We start from the raw sequence: 20,221 nt of genomic DNA on the forward strand, positions 1-20,221 counted from the left end.
TTGACCTTGGTCATGTGACGTGAAACTCATGCAGGATGTTCAGTGATACTTGATTAACCTTATGTCCAAGTTTCATGAACTAGGTCCATATATTTTCTAAGCTATGATGACATTTCAAAAACTTAACCACAGGTTAAGATTTCGATGTTGATTCCTCCAACATGGTTCAATTCAATTCAATGGTCTAAGTTCATTGACCCTAAATGACCTTTGACCTTGGTCATGTGACATGAAACTCTAATAGGATGTTCAGTAATACTTGATTAACCTTATGGCCAAGTTTCATGAACTAGGTCCATATACTTTCTAAGTTATGATGTCATTTCAAAAACTTAACCTCAGGTTAAGATTTGATGTTGACGCCGCCGCCGCCGTCGGAAAAGCGGCGCCTATAGTCTCACTTTGCTTCGCAGGTGAGACAATAATACAGAAAAATGAGAATGACTGAGAAAGGGTGCTTATAATATCCTCAAAGTTTCACAAAAAATAAAAAAAATGAAGACAATAGAATTAGAATCTACATGTAGACAATAGAATTTGTATTTTGACTGAAATACTTTGTTTTAATACATTGACTGAACCTTTACCAAAGCTTAGAAGATATTACATGTAGGAATGTACATGATGTTGCAGCAAACAATTATTTTATCACAAAGACTTTTATCTCAAGATGTTTTTAATTGTCCTCATATAATGTAATATCATAGATCTACCTGTACATACATGTACAGGTACATGTAGATTTGGTACATTATATGGAATCATGAACTCCAATTAGCTGAAAACCGATTTAATTCTGTTGATCACTATCAAAGACAGAAAGGCAGGTCGTACATGCACATTGCTTGGAGAAACAGACTTTTGACAAAATAATGTGCTTATTTTCTTCATTTCTCAACAATTACACATTTTCTTCCAGAGCCCTTTGGCACATTTTTTTTTATTATTAACATTATACAAAAAATACGTAAGTGGAAAATTGTGTTCGATCTCATTTTAAATCTTTACAGTTAATAAAGACAGGCTTTAATCATGAAAAAAACTTCATAAAGATGCTTTTGATGCATTAAACTGGCCATTCCCCATTACTTTCAGTTTGTTAATACAAGTTACATGTAATCTTTTAATACTGAAAAATGAACCATCAAAACAAGAAGTTTTATTATACCCTGTGGTGCTGTCACTTTAATGCTCTCATTAAATTCTGGTTTATAATTCTCAAAACCACATTTCATGGAGTTCAATCCTGTGGTCTTTACACAGCAATGTTACATGTGCAGTTTACCTGCACGAATGAAATTTTGTTACCATGGCAACTGTATTTGCTCCATAAACAGGAGATTTAAATTTAGTTATGAGGCCAGACGACTCGGGTTCCCGTCCCAACATACCGAAATAGCCCGACCAATTTCCTCCTCCTACACGGCTGTGTCAGAGTGAAAATAAGCTTAGCGCCCCCTCGCGGCCCAAGTGCGCATATGTATTTAACGTTGTTGTGCTGCAATCTCTACAGGGGCGATCGATGAAAAAATCTTTGGCGAATGTTGTGGCATCTGGCGCTGACACGACCAACTCTCTCTGTCTGTCCCCAACAGTTTATTTATTTCGCAAGAATTCCGTGGAGGAAACATTTTTTTCCATGTTTGAAGTCGTAAGTATGGCAATGGGATTATACGTTTTCTGTTTTTTCCATTTTGTGATGTTGTTTGCGTTTGCATAATCCAATGTTAACTCGCAAATCTGGACCTAATTATGGAACTTTATAAGGTCCAAAATGTAAAAAGTCCGGTTTGTCAGCATTTCGTATTTATTTTAGTTTTGTTTTCATTGCACTTAAGATTCATCTGGCGCATTTTTTTGTGGGACCCAACATTACAATTTACTTTAGGTTCATTTTTCGATACAGCACATTCTGTTTGTACAGGATGTGGGCGCCGCTACCTCGGGTGAAGCCGGGCAGGGCCGGGTCGCGGGCCGCCTGGCTGTGTGGTCAGACACCGCTCATGTACACAGCAGCTCAGCTGCGCTTCGTGAGCTGAGGCAGAGCTAACCCAGCTCAGGGAACTCCCGTCCGCGTAGCGGGCGGGAGCCCAGGAGCTTACCGTGTAATTGACCATACTCAATGGTCTACAAGGGTAGATTATGGTCAAAATATCTAGCAAGATAAATTATGAAAACAGAAATTATGCACTTACCACGATTATATGGATGATGGTCTAAAACGAGTGGCAGTTTTTCAGACATCTGGGCACAGACTGGAACCTCAAAAAAAGTTTTCTCCAACCCCCGTCTCGATCGGCCATTTTTGTTATGAATTGCCACTCGTTAGACCTTCATCCATATACCGTAATCGTGGTAAGTGCATAATTTCTGTTTTCATAATTTATCTTGCTAGATATTTTGACCATAATCTACCCTTGTCCCATGAGTATGGGTCAATACATGAGCTCCTGGGCGCCGGACTGCTATGCGGGCCGGCGCTCCCTGGGTTAAGGCAGAGCTAGCTGAGCCAGACTGCCTGAGTGAGACTGAGAGTGCATTTGCTGTACATGTAATGATTTGGCTGTGCCTAATGCTGCTGAGTGCTAACTTTGACTCGTAAAAAAGGGTATTTCACAGTCTTGGTCTAGACTCTTATTTTCACAATCGTGACAACACTTGCAATATTTTTGGCCATTTGTTTTTTTTTTGCATACAAATTTACAGTCAGTGTTACCCATATCTGTGATACTGCGGCTATATTGACTGCACCGCACTAGTGACTAGATTCAAGGCCAGCAGTGCTACTGCTAGTTAGCCTGGAGGACTCGGTGATCATATTTTTTATGATTTTGATATTGCCATTTGATCAAATGACAATATCAAAATCATAAAAAATATCACTGAGTCCTCTCGGCTAAGTGGTAGTACTAGTAGGCCCTATAGATTATAGATTTTTTAATTGATTTTTTTTAGGGTGGGTTAGATTCTGCTTGAGGTTTGAGGTTTTTCCAGATACATGGGGGGGGGGTATTGCATTAAAAATATGCTGTACTGCATAGAGTCTATACGGCGGGTCCGGGGATTGGGTTTGAAATGAAGGATTTTGTGTTTTTTTATTTCTTTAGATTTTTTAATTGATTTTTTTAGGGTTAGATTCTGCTTGAGGTTTTTTCAGATACATGGGGGGGGGGGGGTATTGCATTAAAAATATGCTGTACTTCATAGAGTCTATACGGTGGGTCCGGGGAATTGGGTCTGAAATGAAGGATTTTGTGTTTTTTTATTTCTTTGTTTTCTCAATTTTTTAGTTTCAATGAATCAATCAATAACACACATTGCTACATTTATTCACAAGAAACTATACACACATAGGTCAGGTAGGCCCTAAATTTTAATTTTCTATTGTATCAGACCAAAATATACATTTATTATTATAGTTCATACATGAGCTTCTTTTGTGGCATTTCTTGTTTACTAAATTTCATCATAAGATGACTTTCATTTTTCAAAGATCCTTTTATCTTTAATATAACATGTCTTCTGTGTGCAAGTTTTGTACAGGGAAGATTAGCATAAATTCTGTTCGTCTTTTTTATCATCATGATAGTTGTTCTCTGGTGAAACATGTATTCAAAGAATTTCTTCTTTTGTTGATTTGAGTGTTGATACGTCATATTTAACTAATGTCACCAACATAATCTGAAAAATCTAATTTCACACATGAAAATGACATTATTACCAATATATTTATAGGTTTTTTTATTTTATGTATCCTTTCAACTAGTTCCCCTTGTCTCAAAAATTGAAGGAAAAAATATGTATGTTACATCAGAGGTTAAATCTAAATCATACCTATATTACATCAGATAAAATAAACATCTAAAACAACTGCCAGCTATTTTACTTTTTATATAAAAAATTATATCACACAATTTTCAGTAATAATCTACACATCTGTGACGTTACAAAATAGAATAATTTGAAATTTATGTCTCCAATATCCTGACTTCTACATTTAATCTTCTTCATTTGTCAGTTGCTTGGTGATGGAATGAGTCATTTTCTGAAGCAATGAGATGGAAGGAACCTTCATAGCATCCAACAAACAAGGATTTCTATGAGGCATTGTGTTTTCCACATTGCAGACCTCTGTATCACCAACTTAAATGAGCCTCCACCTGTCCACCATGATCTCCCCCAAACTTAATCCACACCTCTTCTTCAGGAATTGCCCCATCGTGAGTTGTGAGAAATCCATTCCTGTGGAAAGATGATGGAACATGAACATATGGGTACGTTTTGATGATTTCTACCAATTAATAGCTTTAGCTATGAAAAAAAAGGCTGGTCTCCCTCAACATTTTTAAAGATATTTCTATTACTCTTTTTCGTTTGAGTCTTCTGGTAATGCAAAATTTGAGGCCACACTGGTGACAATCGGCACAGTTTTAAAAAAATAATACAATTCTGCAAGTGCATATCAGATCAAAATTTGCTCAAAAACTTGTTTTAGTACAAATCCAATGCTTTATTCTGTCTCCAGGAAAGATTTATGATTGTATATATTATTCTCACTTTTGATGAATTTAATCATGAATCTGGTGGCAGATTATAATATCTATTGTCATTTAAAGGTGCAAATGAAATGATCATGAATAATCCTTTGTGGCAATGTCCTTGAGATGAATTTATTGCTTTCACATTCTTTATGATCATTAAAACTATTCAAAATAAAGCAATATTCTGGTGCTAACTTTTCTTTCTGTTTCTGTTGTCTAATCACCTCCAGTCTGTGACTCTGCTATGGACCTAGTGAATCACTGTTGACTGTCCATGGTTCAAGTGAGGATGGGCAAACCTGGTCATTTCTTGATTACCTACAGAATGCAATTGCAACATATGCAAAATCTTATGCAGGAATGGGGCTATAGCAGTGATGGGACACTACCTTTGACTGTGAAGATCAGACGATGCAATTCCTGTTGGTCAGCCCCCCCCCCCCACCCCAAGGAGCCATGCACTGCCAGAGATCTTGAGCCAGGTCTTCAGTGGTTATCCATTGATAAGAAGAACGGAGATAATAAAGACAGTGAGGTCAGTATGACATTAATTCTCAGTGAAAATTACCTATTCATCTGTCTGTACTGTGGACCAATTAAGGTGCCCATCATTCATCATGGCCAATGTCTTTGCTGCATCTTGTTATGTAAATCTCTTTGAATGACTATTAAACAAGAAGAAGCTTTCTTCACATGTATAAGCTCTAAAGCATATATACATAACAATTTTAATTTAATATTTTGATGGCCATTCATTAGAAGACACCCCCCCCCCCGCAATTCAAATTTGGTGCTTTTAAATTCATCTGCCACTATACAGGTTGAAAGAAAATGCCCCCACTCACTTGCATGTACACACTGGTTCAAAATTTTCACCACAAAGAAAAGGGGATAAGAAAAGGAAAGTAAAAGGGTGAAACATATTACTTTCTGAATATTGTGTCAATTTCTATCACAGTTACTATTATTTTAAATGTAAAAATTAGTCAATATGGAAGAAAATGCTTGAAGATGAGAAATCAAAGTGATTTGGATATCATAAGGAAGGGGATATATATTTTTTTCCAACTATAAGTAGATCAACATCTATACTTGTAAACCATTCTTTAAAAAAATTATGTTTTATCTATATTTCAAAGAAATAAACAAGTAGTATGTTGCATTTGTACAGGTGATGAGCTTTGAATTCAGATAATTCTCTCATTTAATTCACAGTGCTAAGAATTTGCGTTACTTACTGTTCCAGGTATCTTGTTGATTTCGACGTGACCATCTTCCTAACACTTCTTCCAAACAATGAACTGGAGGCTCTTTCCACGAATGAATGTTTAGCTGCTTCAAGTGTGATTCCAGCTTTTTCAAGAGCTTCTTGTTGTTCTACTTCTACTGGCCTTTATTGTAGTTAACATGTCCTGTGAATGTTTTTAGGAGCCCAGATTTGCTACAAACACAGTAAACCTCAAGTTCACATATAGTTAAAAAACGGTCTACTTGTAACATTATCTAGGAAAAAGTTCTACAAATTGGACATGGTGAAACTTTTCATTCATTATGTTTTCAGTATTTACTGAGGTACTCACTACAAAAGGAAGTTGGGGTCAAAAGGTCAAGTTTTTGTTCAACTTGGTCACATTCCTTTATTTCTGCATCAATTATGTTCACACTACATCTGATCCTTGGGTAATACATGTACTTTCATTAGGATAATGGGTCAAAGGCCTACTGTTAATAATCAACTGCCTAATGTTAATAATCAACTGAAAATTACTTAGTCAGAAAAGGTGGTTTATTGGATTCCCTATCTTTTGCTTATAATTATTTTTTTTCAAATTTAGTATTTCTCCATCAAATCTGACAAATTCATTATTTTTTTATCAATAATTATTAAACGATGTCAGTAATAAGAGTTTTGAGAAACATGTGCAAGTATATGTACCAATATCCATGTGCAGAATATTTGCTGCAAGGTTAAATGCTACAGTGAAATTTTAAAGTGCGCAACCATAGGATACGGGAAAAGAGTTCTTGCAGCCTTTGATGTACTTATAAAGATCAAGATAGAATTCACCCAAAACATCTATTAGGTGTTAGTAGCTGAAAATATCCTAGATTAGTTCAGAACTATTCATCTGGAAGAAGAGACAAGTCAAAGCATTTTAAACAATTTCAAAACTTACCTGCGCTATATTTGTTTTTAATTGATATGCAGTTAGAATTGATCAAATTCTGATTGCAAGCTGACAAATTTATTTAAAAGGAGGGTATTAACATGAATGTATTTCAATACAAATAAGACATCTCTGGCAGTCTTGCCTGCATTATTATGCAATTCAATATGGTCAGAAGTTCGGTATGGAAATGGGTGGATAATGGAAAAAGTATTTGTCGAGTTAAATGCCAATAATTGAATAATATTAAATTCAATTATCAATAAAAAAAAAGACTTCTGGAATGTCTCTCTACAGTTATTATTCATGACATGTCTAATTATACTACACTAGTAGGAAAATGTCATAATAATATAATATTCAAATTGAAAAAAAAAATTTAGTTCCAATAATTTAGATATATTTCACTTCAAACTTTAATTCAAAGACTACAGGCATCACTTTTTTTACTCCCGTCTTGACGGGACGTATTATGGTATCATGCTCGGTGTCCGTCCGTCCGTTAACTTTTCCTTGTAAACGTGATAACTTCAGTTTAGAGCAATTTCAAAAAAGAGCTTGTAGAATCTAGGCTCATATAATTTGGTGCACGATACTAGCATGGATCCCAGGAAGCCTATTGATTTAGAGGTCAGAAGGTCAAAGGTGAAGTCACCATCTTTCACTTATCTTGTTTGACCAATAGCTCCATTTTCCATGTTACAGACAGCATATATCTTGTGCCCGCCTTAGCAACACTCTTGTTCGATTTGAAGTGTATTGATTAAGAAGTTAATAACATGTAACAGTCTGTTAAAATTCTTGGTGTAATCGTCCAATCCAATCTAAAATGGGACCTACATATCATGGAAATCATCAAAAAATGTAACAGGAAGTTGTACATGTTTAGGCTTTCGAAGCAATATGGGCTGTCTCTATCGGATCTGAAATTGGTATACATGGGCTACATTCGTCCTGTTATGGAATATTGCACCCCAGTTTTTAATGGTGGGCTTACAAAGAAATATGTAAGAAGTTTAGAGCAAATTCAAAAAAGAGCTTGTAGAATCATGTTGGGCCCAAACTACCCGGGCAAACTACACAGATTATGCCAGTGCTTGCCTATCATGTGAAATTCCTACTCTGGAATACAGAAGGGAGAAACTCGGCCTGGATTTCGCAATATCTGTAACCAAATATCCAACATTCAGTACCTGGTTACCTCCTCCAAAAAACTTACCCATCAATCTCCGACATACTCCTAGATATCAGCAATACAAATGTAGGACAAATCGATTTCGCAATAGCCCCATTCCATATTTCATAGATCTCCTGAATAAAGACATGCCCAATCAATAAACCCATTGCTCATTTGAAAGCAATACCAGCCTACTTGCAATATCAAGTTTTTTAATGAATGAGGAAATCAACTCTTTTTAATATCCATATATTTTTATTGATCTTTTACAAACGTTTACGTATTTTGTTTTTATTATTTTTAATTTACTATTTCCTCATTATCTTATGTACATGTATATAAATTTTCTTTGCCAAAGTATTCTTGCCTATACACATATTTCTCATGTCAGTTTTTACAAAGGTTACTGTTTTTTAATGTTTGAAATATGTAATGAGTCTTTTTGTTTTTACTTTGTATACATGAACAATTCAGCCATTTGGCTGCGACTCATGTTTCTAATAAACCTTGAATTGAATTGAATTGTATGTTAAATAGTAGGTTAAAAACAACTGAAAATATGTATTATAATAGCAATGTATTATATTGTATCATATGAATTATGACTATGGTTTACATTTCTAGTCACTTAAAATGCAGAGAACAACGAGATTCAGATTATTTTTACAAATTCAATAATTTTGAGAATATAAAGGAATGAGCTACATGTGCATGTCACATCCAATCTAATCAATTACCAGTAGTCACTTATCTGATTTGTAATTTATATTTATTGTATTTTTAAGTCTTGTATCATTGCATAAAAAAATTTATCCACGGGGTACTGAATTTGCCAGGCATGTGAAGGTGAAAGTATTTTTTAAGTGTTTTTTTTTAATTGTTATGTACACTGTAATTGATATGCATACAACAATGATAGATAACCAATTTTTATGGCTGTGTGAGTGGTAGATCACATGAAATATGCAAATATATTATGTTTTAAAATGAATGATTTTTTCATATTCATATTAATTCTTTTTTTGGGAGGGGGTATATAATGCAGACCTGACAAGTGACCATTGTTTTCATTTAGGAGTTCAATCCCTTCTCCTTTCATCCATATTTTATAGCTTTTATAAAGTTACGAGGGTTTCATTAACCCAACAGACATGTAGAGATTGAACTTTACCTCCTACCTCAGTTGTTATACATGCTTATTAAAATATTATTTTATTGGAAGGTTTCTTTCAAGTAAAATTATTGTCTTGATGTTTATTTATATATATATCTGTGCATGTAATGTCACTGGAGGGCAAATTTTCAAATGTGGTTCAATAAATAGTTGAATGTGAATAAAACTCTATCCGTATCTAAACTTCCTAAAATATGTAGTAATTCACTGCAATTTTATTGTAAATTTTGAATGAAATTCGTTTATATAATCTTACTCTTTTTATAAGCAAGGGATGACCTGCCATGACTACTTGAGACATCTAACATTCTGCTGTATAATCAAGGATAAAGGCACAAGGGTGAGGCACATGTACTTGTATGCTGCCTGGCATGCTATATTTTGAGAATGACTCCTTGATTAGGCAGCCTTATCCAAATGAAAGGCCATTGTCATTAATACGCCACCCCTTCCTCAATTTTGCCTTCTCCAGTGCCCCAATTGCATAAAAGTTAGTATTATGGTAACCTTGTTATCAAATGGTAACTACCATGTTAACACTAATCAAAGCCAATCAAGATCAAGGACTCCATACAAGTTGTATTTGCATGGTAAATCATAATTGTAACTTTTTTATGCAATGGGGCCGATGTATATTAAATCCTTGATCACTGACAACAAACAATTAATGAAACGGGACAAAGGCAGTATTGATGAACTGAAAAACCAGAGTCAAAGGCAGGGTTGGAAGGGATTCCCCCCCCCCCCCCTCCTCATTTTGAAAAAAAATCTCAATTGAACATACTGCTAATATAACTATAGGCCTATAGCCAGTTTTAGGAAATTGTCATCTGCACCCACTCAATTTTCAGTTTTGCTCTTTGCACCCTCTTGATTTTAAAAATACTGGACCTTCCTCTGAGGTATTGTGGGGTTGGATTGGCTTGGGTATTTATGACGGTGGGGGGGGTAATATTTCACCTCCACAATAAGAAAAAACATAGTTTCCATTTAAAAAATTTAACAAGTAAAGTTATTTTAAAAAAAATCAGTGACAATGATACTAGTCAACACCAGGGGCTGTGGGGGGGGGGGCTGTGAGGGCTTTCTAAAACCATGTACAAAAACATAAAAATTACCATATAAATATTATTGCATGGTCAGCCCCCATTTTCAAAACTTCCACGGCACCTAACACCACTTTCCAGAAGGGGTGGGGGGGGGGGACTGCCTTATCCTCAAAAGTAAGATGGCCCCGGGGCCGGCCCCTGTCTCTGGATCTGGTTCAGTATTAACAAGTCAGTGGCATACACAGGGGTGGGGGTTACAGGGGTTAAACCCCCTTCAATTTTTTTAACCCTCCCACCCCCCACCACAATTAAAAAAAAACACTATTTTTTATATTTAAGTTTTTATTGAAGTAAATCATAACAATCACAATATTTACAAATGATTAGCATGATGGAAAAGCATAAAATCATGAAACATTACAAATAAAAAAGGCAGATTTAAGATTAAAATGATCTATAAGTTTTCAAGAGGGAAGCGCCGAGATAGAAAAAAAAGACCGCCCTTACTAAATTTTTTGAAAGACCCTTTTTTATTCATTTATTTCTTTTTATTTATTTTTTTTTTTGGGGGGGTTAGGGACGACCAAAAATTGGAGGCTAAGACTCTGTTGTTTTTTTTTGGGGGGGGGGTCATCAACATTTCATTCAGCTTGACCCATCCCTCTTAAATATTCCTACTTAGGCTACTATAACAAGTTATTTATTTTTTTCATTTTTTTAATGAGAAAGAGTTTGCCTATTTTTTTAGAGGACCGCCAACTTAAGCAATTCATGCCATTGAAAAAATAGGCCAATGTACTCTCACGGCTTATATGATGACAGCTAGTTAGAAGAAATAATTTTTTTCCATGATCAATCATGATTCGTGGTACATGTACTTGGTATCGTCGACTCGATCTCCCATTCTAAAATAGGCTCTCCCCAGGATCAAGTCTAAAAAGGATCACAAAATGCTGTCAGACGAACGTGAATCATTTTAGTTGCAACATTTCTCTCAAATTTTAATTATTAGAAGAGTAATGGAATAATTCAAGTAGAATTTTCCTCTAAAACAAATACATTTGTTCAAGTAGTCTCGCTGTGTTTGGTCCGGTCTTGGACCTAACGTTAGATCTAGACCCATTTCCGCATTCAAAGTGTGATCGATGACGTCCAGATAGTTTTGTTTACAAATAAATCGTAAATCGTTAGCGGTGAAGGATCGATTGCCAATTGGTATTTATAAATTTCAATGATTCAAATCTATATAAAGTAAATTTAACATATCGTCATAATTTTTCTGACAAAACTTAATAAAAAATATCTAAAACTTCTAACAAACTTATTTTTATTTGAATTTGTTACTTTATTCATGAAATATACACCTTCCAAATCTTATAATGAAACAATGATCGTGTTATAAGTTCCCAGAAGAAACTTGGCAACGTCAAAGACCGTATATGGTATTTGACGTGCATTAGTCGTACTGGGTAGCAAAAGTAGAATTAAAAGACAACTAATGATGGGTTATTGATGCCTAGCGGATATATTATTAAGCAAGACATTATATCTTTTGAGACGTTGAGAACACCAAATCGGAGTAGTGTTTTTCAAGATATTATGCCTGAAATGGTCGCTCTCTGCGAGTCCCAGGGGCCAGGCTCATTCGCGATTGCACTGAAAATGTCACTAATAAGAGTGGAACTTTCAGGATTTATGTGAATATCATCAAAATGATAAGGATTTTCGAAATTTGGAATGTGATTTCTCGTGAAATTTTGGAGATACCATATGACGATGGAAAGGAATAACCTTAAAAGGTAAGGCAAACCTCCAAAAATGTAACTTTTTGACACATGTTGAATTGAAATCTTACAGTTGATCGTCGAGTAGTGTAAAAGTTGAAATAGCATATCAGCTGGCTGGGCAGCGCGCGAGGATTTCGTGCGCGCGTACTTGAAAGGGCTTATTTTGTACATAGCCTATGGGAGTGAAACAGCCGTGCCTAGACAAGCTGCTTAAACGGCGCTTCCTTCAAAAGAAGATCAATACAGGGGCAGTCGGAGCCCTATAAAGAAATACATCCCAATCCAATTTAGAGTCAATTTTATGATTGCGATAGATTAAATCTTCACAAGGCTTCTCGGTTCACGCAGCTGATGTCACAGACAGCTGTCATGGGTTAGGGTTTTAGCAAGGGTGTCTGTTGTCCTTTTCAGGGAAATTTGAAATAAGACCAAATTATGCAATGTCATGGTCATTGCAAAGTGATAAATGTAAACAAATTTTGAGCGCCACTTTTCGACTTGCTCTGAACCAAATAAAAGCACCATTCATCATGAAGCCTCCTTGCTTCTGCAAAATTGATTTGAAGTTCTAATAGGAAAGTAAATTCTTACGGGTATAGTCAGTGTACAGTACTTTAAATTCTGTGAATCTTAGCAAATATACTGGCATTGTTTGTGGTTGTTGAAATTATATCAAGCACACATCTGAATTTGACATGTACACAAGTATTCATATTTATAACCCCAAATACTAAACTACACAACCTGCAAGGTAGCTTCTAATTTTTTCAATGAATATTTAACCATCTTTCTTCTCTCTAAAATGTTGAAGAGCGAAAATCATGTTACCCTTCACAATAAAAAATAGAAAAGCATGACCGTCTTTTTTTTACATACCTTGGCATGACCTCGTAAGGTGACCTCCACAGTCTTGACTTTCATCGGTTCAGCAAGCGTAATGAGTACTTCCCCTGCAACGTGCTCCTTGGCTGTGAAGACATTCTTCCCGCTGGCAAACAGTATACAGAAACCCTTGATGACTCCCATTGTGATGTCCCTATTAAAAACTGTCAATATCTGTCATACAACATGCGATAATTTAAGAGGGTTCGATGCTCCTATTTTGAATGCCTCAAGCTGTTCAAAGAAAGCAAATTTTCAGTCTCAAACAGATATTGTTGATCAAATTGCGGTAACTTCTAGAGCAAAGTCAGACTGGAGTACCCTTGGCTTTCTGGTCATTGGCATTGAGACAAAGTCCCGTTCTCTAGCACTTTTCACACGTCAAGGAAAGTATTTCACTCAATTCTTGACAAATGATCAGGAAAAGAATTATCTTCAAAGATGGCTGGTTCATCAATTGAAAAGGGTTGAAATGTGTGGGATTCCAAAATTACATATGTACATGTAAGCTCTTAAACAGTTCCAACACGAGTATGTAGAAATCAGTTCAAGAAACGCATGTGTGAATCTCTCTTTTTTTTTAATAATTATAATCACAGAATCTCACTCTACACTGAAATGTATTGTGATCCTATTAAAGCTTTATTCTAATCAGGGACTATCACAATCGTCTGTTTGCTCAGAGCCGACTCAGATACAAACTGCTGTAATAGTTCCGTCTATGACTGCCTTTAAGAACACCACCACCACCAACACTGAGTCACCAAGTGCTACATAATCGCAACATAATAATCTCATAGTTCTCTGACTTTGATAGAGTGTCAGATAAGATATAAACAGAAGCAGGTATCCATGGAAAACAGTGAAAGGCAATGCCCTTTCATCAAAAATTCAACTAGCAATATTGCATGATCTTACACCAGATAAGAACAAGTGGATAGCATATCACATCATACTGTCGTGGCTGTTATAATTTAGGACATTTTACAGACTGTGCTACTGGAAAGATGTTCAAGCTTCTCCTACGCATCACTTTCGCCGCCTTTGAGCCGTTAATCCCTATGGATGACTACTGGAACACTAGAAGGCATTTCCGAGGATAATCCCGCTAATGTCAGTGATATCCTCCAGAAACGTCATCAGGAAAGGTTCATTCGGCGGCGTTAATCCTGTCCTAGCACCGAGGGTCTGCTTCATCAAGGGAAGTTTCAGATCAACACGTTTTGATTAGCTGGAAATCCATTAGATATCAACTGTTTTCTTTCTCAAACTATAGATGATTAGATCAGTCCAGTAGTGTCCAAATCCTGCACCCGTTTACCAAACAGGCTATTTCACGATGCAATCCAAAGCACCTGTGTGAAAAACGGAAAAGTATCCATTGAGTTCAGTGAAAATACCACATGAATACTGTAGAAAGATACACTGTACATGTACATAAAAGGTGATAAAAACTTTCATTCAAACCACAAACCACTGGATTTAAAGGTATTGTTTAACTTTGTGAGCAGCCGTTTTACAAAATTCTCAAACCAAGCTGAAACATGTGTACAAGTGCATGTATTAGAACTAATAAACCCTGAAAACAACCATTATTGGGAATGAAAAGCTAAAACTACAAGGCAAACCAAGATTTTGTAAATAGGCGTCTTATAGACACCTAAATAGTACACATAAGTGTATGGGATGAAATTAAGATGGTGTTTCCGGTCACTTTATATTTCAATTTTTTAAGCACTTTTAATTATTTTCAAACACAATTTTTTCTGGGCATCATTTTTGTATCACAGACACAGGTGACAAATGACCTTCTAGCTCAGATTTTTTAAAAGTCAAACCAATGTTAACCAATCACTTTAAGTACAGCTGAGCCCTTTAAATTGTAGTTGTACACTTGTAAAAATGGAAGTGCATGCTTCAGGAGCAACTTTTTGTTTCTTAGTATGAAAGTGAGGAGAGACTCGGTTTCAGAATGAGCCAGTTCACATGATAAAAGCATTCTTCAAATATTGGATGTTTATTCACTTGATTGACACGCAATCCATTAATATTGATTAATGGTGACGTGCCATTGTCTGGCAACTTCACACTGCACGCACATGTAAGCATTAAAAAATTTCATCCTGCAGGGATGCATGCAATAATTGTAAAGTGGAGAAAATACTTCTCGCCTGATGGGGTTATGAATGATTTATTCCATGTACATGACTTTCACTGTGTTCATACCATCAAAAAATGAATTGGTGAATCTTAAAATGAATATCTTCTAGAGACAGCATCAAAGAAAAATAAACACAAAGAAAGTTCAGCCATTCAACTCTGGGATGATTGCAAAAGTGTGATAGCATAGATCTATTTAAATATAAATGCAGGTTCTAGCTCTGGAAAAAAAATGTGTTTTTAATCAATATGTTGTAACCAAAATGTATTTAAACCCATATTTAAACTTACACAGTCTGTACAGTAATAAAGGGAAGCTCCAGGGTATAAAATTTTGAAGCGTCAATTGAAAAATGAAAGCAAGATTAAATCATAAACACAACAGATAACGTTATAATCAAAACTTATTTCATGCATGAGCATACATGTACATACACCTGCATACATGCACAGTTTTATTTTCGATTCATCTTGCGATATCATTAAAAAGGTTAAATATACAATGTCCACATCAATTCTCTCTGCAAATGTTGTTTTCTGACAGTATGGGGGGGCACTCATATATTGGTGGTACGGGGACGTGCCATTTACATGTAGATACTCCGAATGACAAAAGTTCAGTTCAGAAGCAGCCCAGCCCAGCTCGCAAGACCACCGTCACGAGACATCTCAGTTCCCCAGCCCTACCAAAATTTCCAGCGCAAGCACCGCATGTGAGAGGTGCATGTACGGCTTCGTAACTCCCTACATGATAACTACATGTACGGCGAGTGCTATAGTGCACAGCGCTATGGTGCAACGTAATTGCAGTACCGCGATCCCATTCTGTAGACCATGTTTTTCACACCGCTCGGTATATATTTAGTTCCCAAGACCCCGTATTTTACCCTTTTAGTCAGTTCCTTAGACCCCCATTCCAGAGTTTCGTGAGGCACACCCCCATCAAAAAATCATTTGAGTGCCCCCCAACTCCCCCCCCCCCCGGGCTTTAATGTGTTCAGGTAAAAAAAAAAGATGTACACATCGTGCACTGTAATGTGTACATTTTCGCAACAGGTACACTCTACCTGCCATCAAAAGAATGTGGTTGGTGTTTTGACTGTTATTCACAAAGATAGTTCCTCTGAATACATACATGTACTGAGCTATTGTTATGAAATAAAGAAAGGGTATTTCCCTTTCAATATTCTGTGCCAACTGAGATCAAGTACCAAAATTTAGGCCAGCCCACAATATCAAGGTTGAATCATCCTTTGAATGAGAGAGCTCAAATTCTGGGGGTGTTTCACAAAGACTGAAGTGTGACTTATAGGGCATTGCAAGAAACTTGCGATCAATCGCATATCTATTTTTATCTCTTAATCAATCATATACATGTATTCAACAATTAATTGCAAATTTGCAACTGGTGATAATCTGCTTCTTGAAACAAAGAGTGTTATCTGATTTTGTCCAGCTAAAATTGACCTATTAATTGCAAAATTGCTACAGAACAATTGCAATTGATTGCAAATATTTTCTTGCAACACCCCCTAGGGTCATGCTAAAAGGGGAATAAAACCTTTGGAACAAGTAGGCTTGCCTCAAAGCAGACAAATCAAAGAATAAGAACAAAGAAAGTTTAAGAAAAATCAGACAAATAATGAAAAATTATGAGCATTTGAATGTTACAATCACTATGCCATGGAGATCCTCTTATTAGCAATGCGACAAGGATGTGTGATGTCACATGTGAACAACTTTCCCTTTGATGGACTACAAAATACCCTAAAAATGTCTCTTTTTGCTTTTTCTTATGGTGATACAAACTCTTTTATATCCATGATGTATTCTCTGAAAGTCTGCTCTACAAGCCCTCCTATAGAAAGAACACATGATCTAATGTGATAAAAGAGGCAGTTTACATGTAAATGAAATATATACGAAAGTAATTAAGAGAGTTGTTCACAAGTGACATCACACATCTTTGTTGCATTGCCGATGTGAGGATCTCCATAGCATTACAGAGATGCCAAGTTCAAAGACCAGCTATGCGTGAGATTTTCTGTGAATCTGAGTGAGATCACAGACATTGTGTACAATGTATATGGGGATATATGTAGGCTTTGATAGTTGCGTGAAACAGAGATTTGAGGGGATGAACAAAAGTCCAAAATGCTTGAGTCTCACGCATAATGCGTGAGACTTGGTTGCTCTGGCATTAGTGATTGCAATATTCAAATGCTTATAACTTTCTCATTATTTGTCCTATTTTTCTCAAAATTTAATTGATCTGTTTCTTTGATTTTCTGTTTACACACAAGCTATCTTGTTCCTATTTGGTTGCTCTGGCATTAGTGATTGCAATATTCAAATGCTTATAACTTTCTCATTATTTGTCCTATTTTTCTCAAAATTTAATTGATCTGTTTCTTTGATTTTCTGTTTACACACAAGCTATCTTGTTCCAAAGGTTTCATTCTCCTTTAAATTTCAACAAGCACTGATATGCAACATGCAATCTTTAACTGATAAATACTTGTACATAGTCTTCTAATGGCATTATTTGACCAATGCGGTGATGTCTTTTATACAGTCCGCCACTAATGTACATTAATGTCTGCAACTGAGAATTTAAATGTGACTTTAAGACACCATTAGATCATAACGCTTTCAAAGACTGATACTGGAAAACGGCGGAGGAAACCGGTTTAAAAGATCGCTTCGTTACCATTCCCATTTGATAACCCTGAAAGTGGTTTTCAAAATCACTTCACATAAAGTGATCTTGTTGCTATGGGAACGCTCCAGTGGGGTGACACGTTTCATAAGCATTCTACACACAGTGTGTAGAGTAGCGCGCTTGAAATGTGCGAAGATCGCTTCCCAAAGAAGTGTTGTGTCCTCACGCTAAAACCAGTTTAACGAGGCAAAGCAATCTTGAAATCTACATCGCAAGGTGGTTTTATGAACAGATTAGAAGATCGCTTCGACCGTACTCATTACAAGTTAAACTAGTTTAAGAAGGTAGTAAGAACGGTCTTAGTCACACCTAAATCTTTATGATGCACTCTGTCATTCCATAACGGATACACCGTATGTATAAATCTCAAGAAGACACATTTCTAAAAGAAAGTGAAGAGTATTTATTGGAATAAAAACTAATACTGGCAGCTAGCAGGAAAGAGACAAGAGTTCAGAAACTGCCACTTTGGAACAACTTGGCCTTCATGAAATACAAATTTGGGGTATTTAAAAAAAACTTACCTGTAGGCCTGCAAGTCCTGCAGAAATATATGCCCATGGATGCAAGAAATAATGAATATCCCTCATATATCCCTCGTTCTGCTAGGATCTTCAAGATTGAAGAAAGCAGGCATACTACACAGAAGGAGAAGGTTTAATGTACACCTGCATCAGGAGTAAACAGAAATATTAACAATGAATGAAACTCCACTGACTCTACAGACACAAGCCTCCACATCACCAACACCATCAGTATCAAAATGGTGAATGGTCTCAACTATTAATATGACAGCGGTGTGACAATAGTTCAAACTCTTGGTTCTTTTAATAGTGGAGTGGCTCACACACCGCACTCGCCACAGGGTGGCTTATTGCTTCCTGCCTAAAAGGAGAGCAGGCACATCCCCACTAATCAATCACCAGCCCAGAGACAATCAGCTCTAGGGTTCTCGTAATAGATGTACACGTACCATGGGCACTTTACAGATATATACGTGTATATGCAGATTACCTAGGGGGAGAAGAATATAAAAAAAATGGGAGGGGGAGCTTACTCTATGGAGATGGTTTAAAGGGGACATATCAAAATCAGTTAAATTTTTGTTTATAATATTTTTCGATCACAGGTCTAGATCCACATGTACATGAGTGAAGCCAAAATAGCCTACAGGCCAAACAAAAGAGTGTTTGTTTGCTGTATATTAACTCATGGAAATAAATCCTCCATGACAAGACAAAGGAAACAACAAATAAAGGTACATCTACATGTACATGTGTATAGGTACTCAGTTTAATTGATTCTTTGAATGCTTTAACGCCGATATGGCGGCTACCTACAGCCAGGCGACACCAAGTAGGCCTATAACTCAAGCGCAGCAGAGTATAACTCCGCTATAAAGGGACCTAGATATACATAATCTTTATCATTATTTGAACTTTAATAACCTTTTTATTATTTCACATAAAAATACTTAAAGTACAATCAGTAAAAAATTCAAAATCTGATCAAAATTTAATTCAAAATCCAAGTTTGGGTTCCATAGAAAAAAAAGTTTACCCTGTGCATACATTACCAGATTATAAAAGGAGGATCCCCTTCCCTCCCCTGAGCTATTAAAAAGACGAACAGAAAAATGAATATATCACTGCAGGTCTACCCTTCACAACATTGCTGGAGCCCCACCTCTTAATACTGTATAAAGGACAGCCAACCTCTCATCACATTCATCCCTGTAAATGTCACAGACAACTATCCCAAGTAGCTATCAATTACTTTCATGTGTCAGGTGTGTCCTTAAATAAAGTGTATGTGCTTTATAACCCCAATAAAAATAGTTTTTTTTCCATTGTATTATCTTTTTTATAAAGGATAATTATAAAAGCTAGCGATATTTAAAAAGGAAAGACATCAGAGAAGATGGGATTATTTCCGGGCGGGGGGGGGGTGAATCAGTGCTGACAATTTATCTCGCCACTGGGGGCAGTGCTTTCCCCCGAACTCCAGTCCCCAACAAAAACACATAACAACCCACTTGCAGCTTCACTTTCAAAAGTAAACTTTAATATACAACACCTTCTCATCTTGAATAATTGCAGTTTCAATGAGGGAACACTTTTACTTGAAAACTAAAAAAAAAAGGCAAGAAAGCAAGTAAATACATGTACACAAAATGTAGATTACAAAAAACACAAGACAAGAAAGCAAGAAAGAAAGTTTTAAAATGCAAGAAAGCAAACTACAAAAAATGTAGGCTCTAGATTATAAAAATACTATAGTCATGAAATAAAAGTGTATTATGAACTTGGAAGTTCATAGAGCTCTACCATGGACCTATTAAGATCAACAGAAAAATGATAGTGTTGATAGATCTTTCTAGGAAAGTAGAAATTTAATGGAGTTCACCCTGATGAAAGTTTTTTTTTTAATACCAGGAAAAATAATGACAAATACTGGTGAAGGTTTAAGGAAAATCCATCAAAGATTTAAAATGTTATTAGAATTGTAAGTTTCTGATTTGTGATAAACACCTGCCATGCAATCAGCTATCCCGCCAAATG

At 36.0% G+C, this 20,221-nt stretch overlaps 1 protein-coding gene and 1 long non-coding RNA gene across 3 annotated transcripts in view; one reads left to right on the top strand and one right to left on the bottom strand.

Annotated features, from left to right (window-relative positions):
• The window catches only part of LOC121415969 (arrestin domain-containing protein 3-like), a 50,181-nt gene that overhangs the window by 23,164 nt on the left and 6,796 nt on the right, over positions 1 to 20,221 (bottom strand). Inside the window, exons 2-3 of one of the 2 annotated variants that reach the window (XM_041609381.1) lie at positions 18,185 to 18,328; positions 12,773 to 14,133 (exon numbers count right to left, since the gene is read on the bottom strand). In XM_041609381.1, coding sequence (XP_041465315.1) covers positions 12,773 to 12,922 — 150 coding nt within the window. In that variant the 5' untranslated portion in view covers positions 12,923 to 14,133; positions 18,185 to 18,328. Of the gene's footprint in view, positions 1 to 12,772; positions 14,134 to 18,184; positions 18,431 to 20,221 lie in introns of those variants that run through there. The other variant, XM_041609380.1, reaches the window with a different exon arrangement.
• On the top strand, positions 1,531 to 7,931 carry LOC121415971. The gene is made up of 4 exons (XR_005970079.1): positions 1,531 to 1,651; positions 4,019 to 4,274; positions 4,772 to 5,076; positions 5,788 to 7,931. It is a non-coding gene; the product is annotated as an uncharacterized LOC121415971 (long non-coding RNA).

The sequence above is a fragment of the Lytechinus variegatus genome, chromosome 5, assembly GCF_018143015.1.
Source record: "Lytechinus variegatus isolate NC3 chromosome 5, Lvar_3.0, whole genome shotgun sequence".
NCBI classification, from domain to species: Eukaryota; Metazoa; Echinodermata; class Echinoidea; order Temnopleuroida; family Toxopneustidae; genus Lytechinus; species Lytechinus variegatus.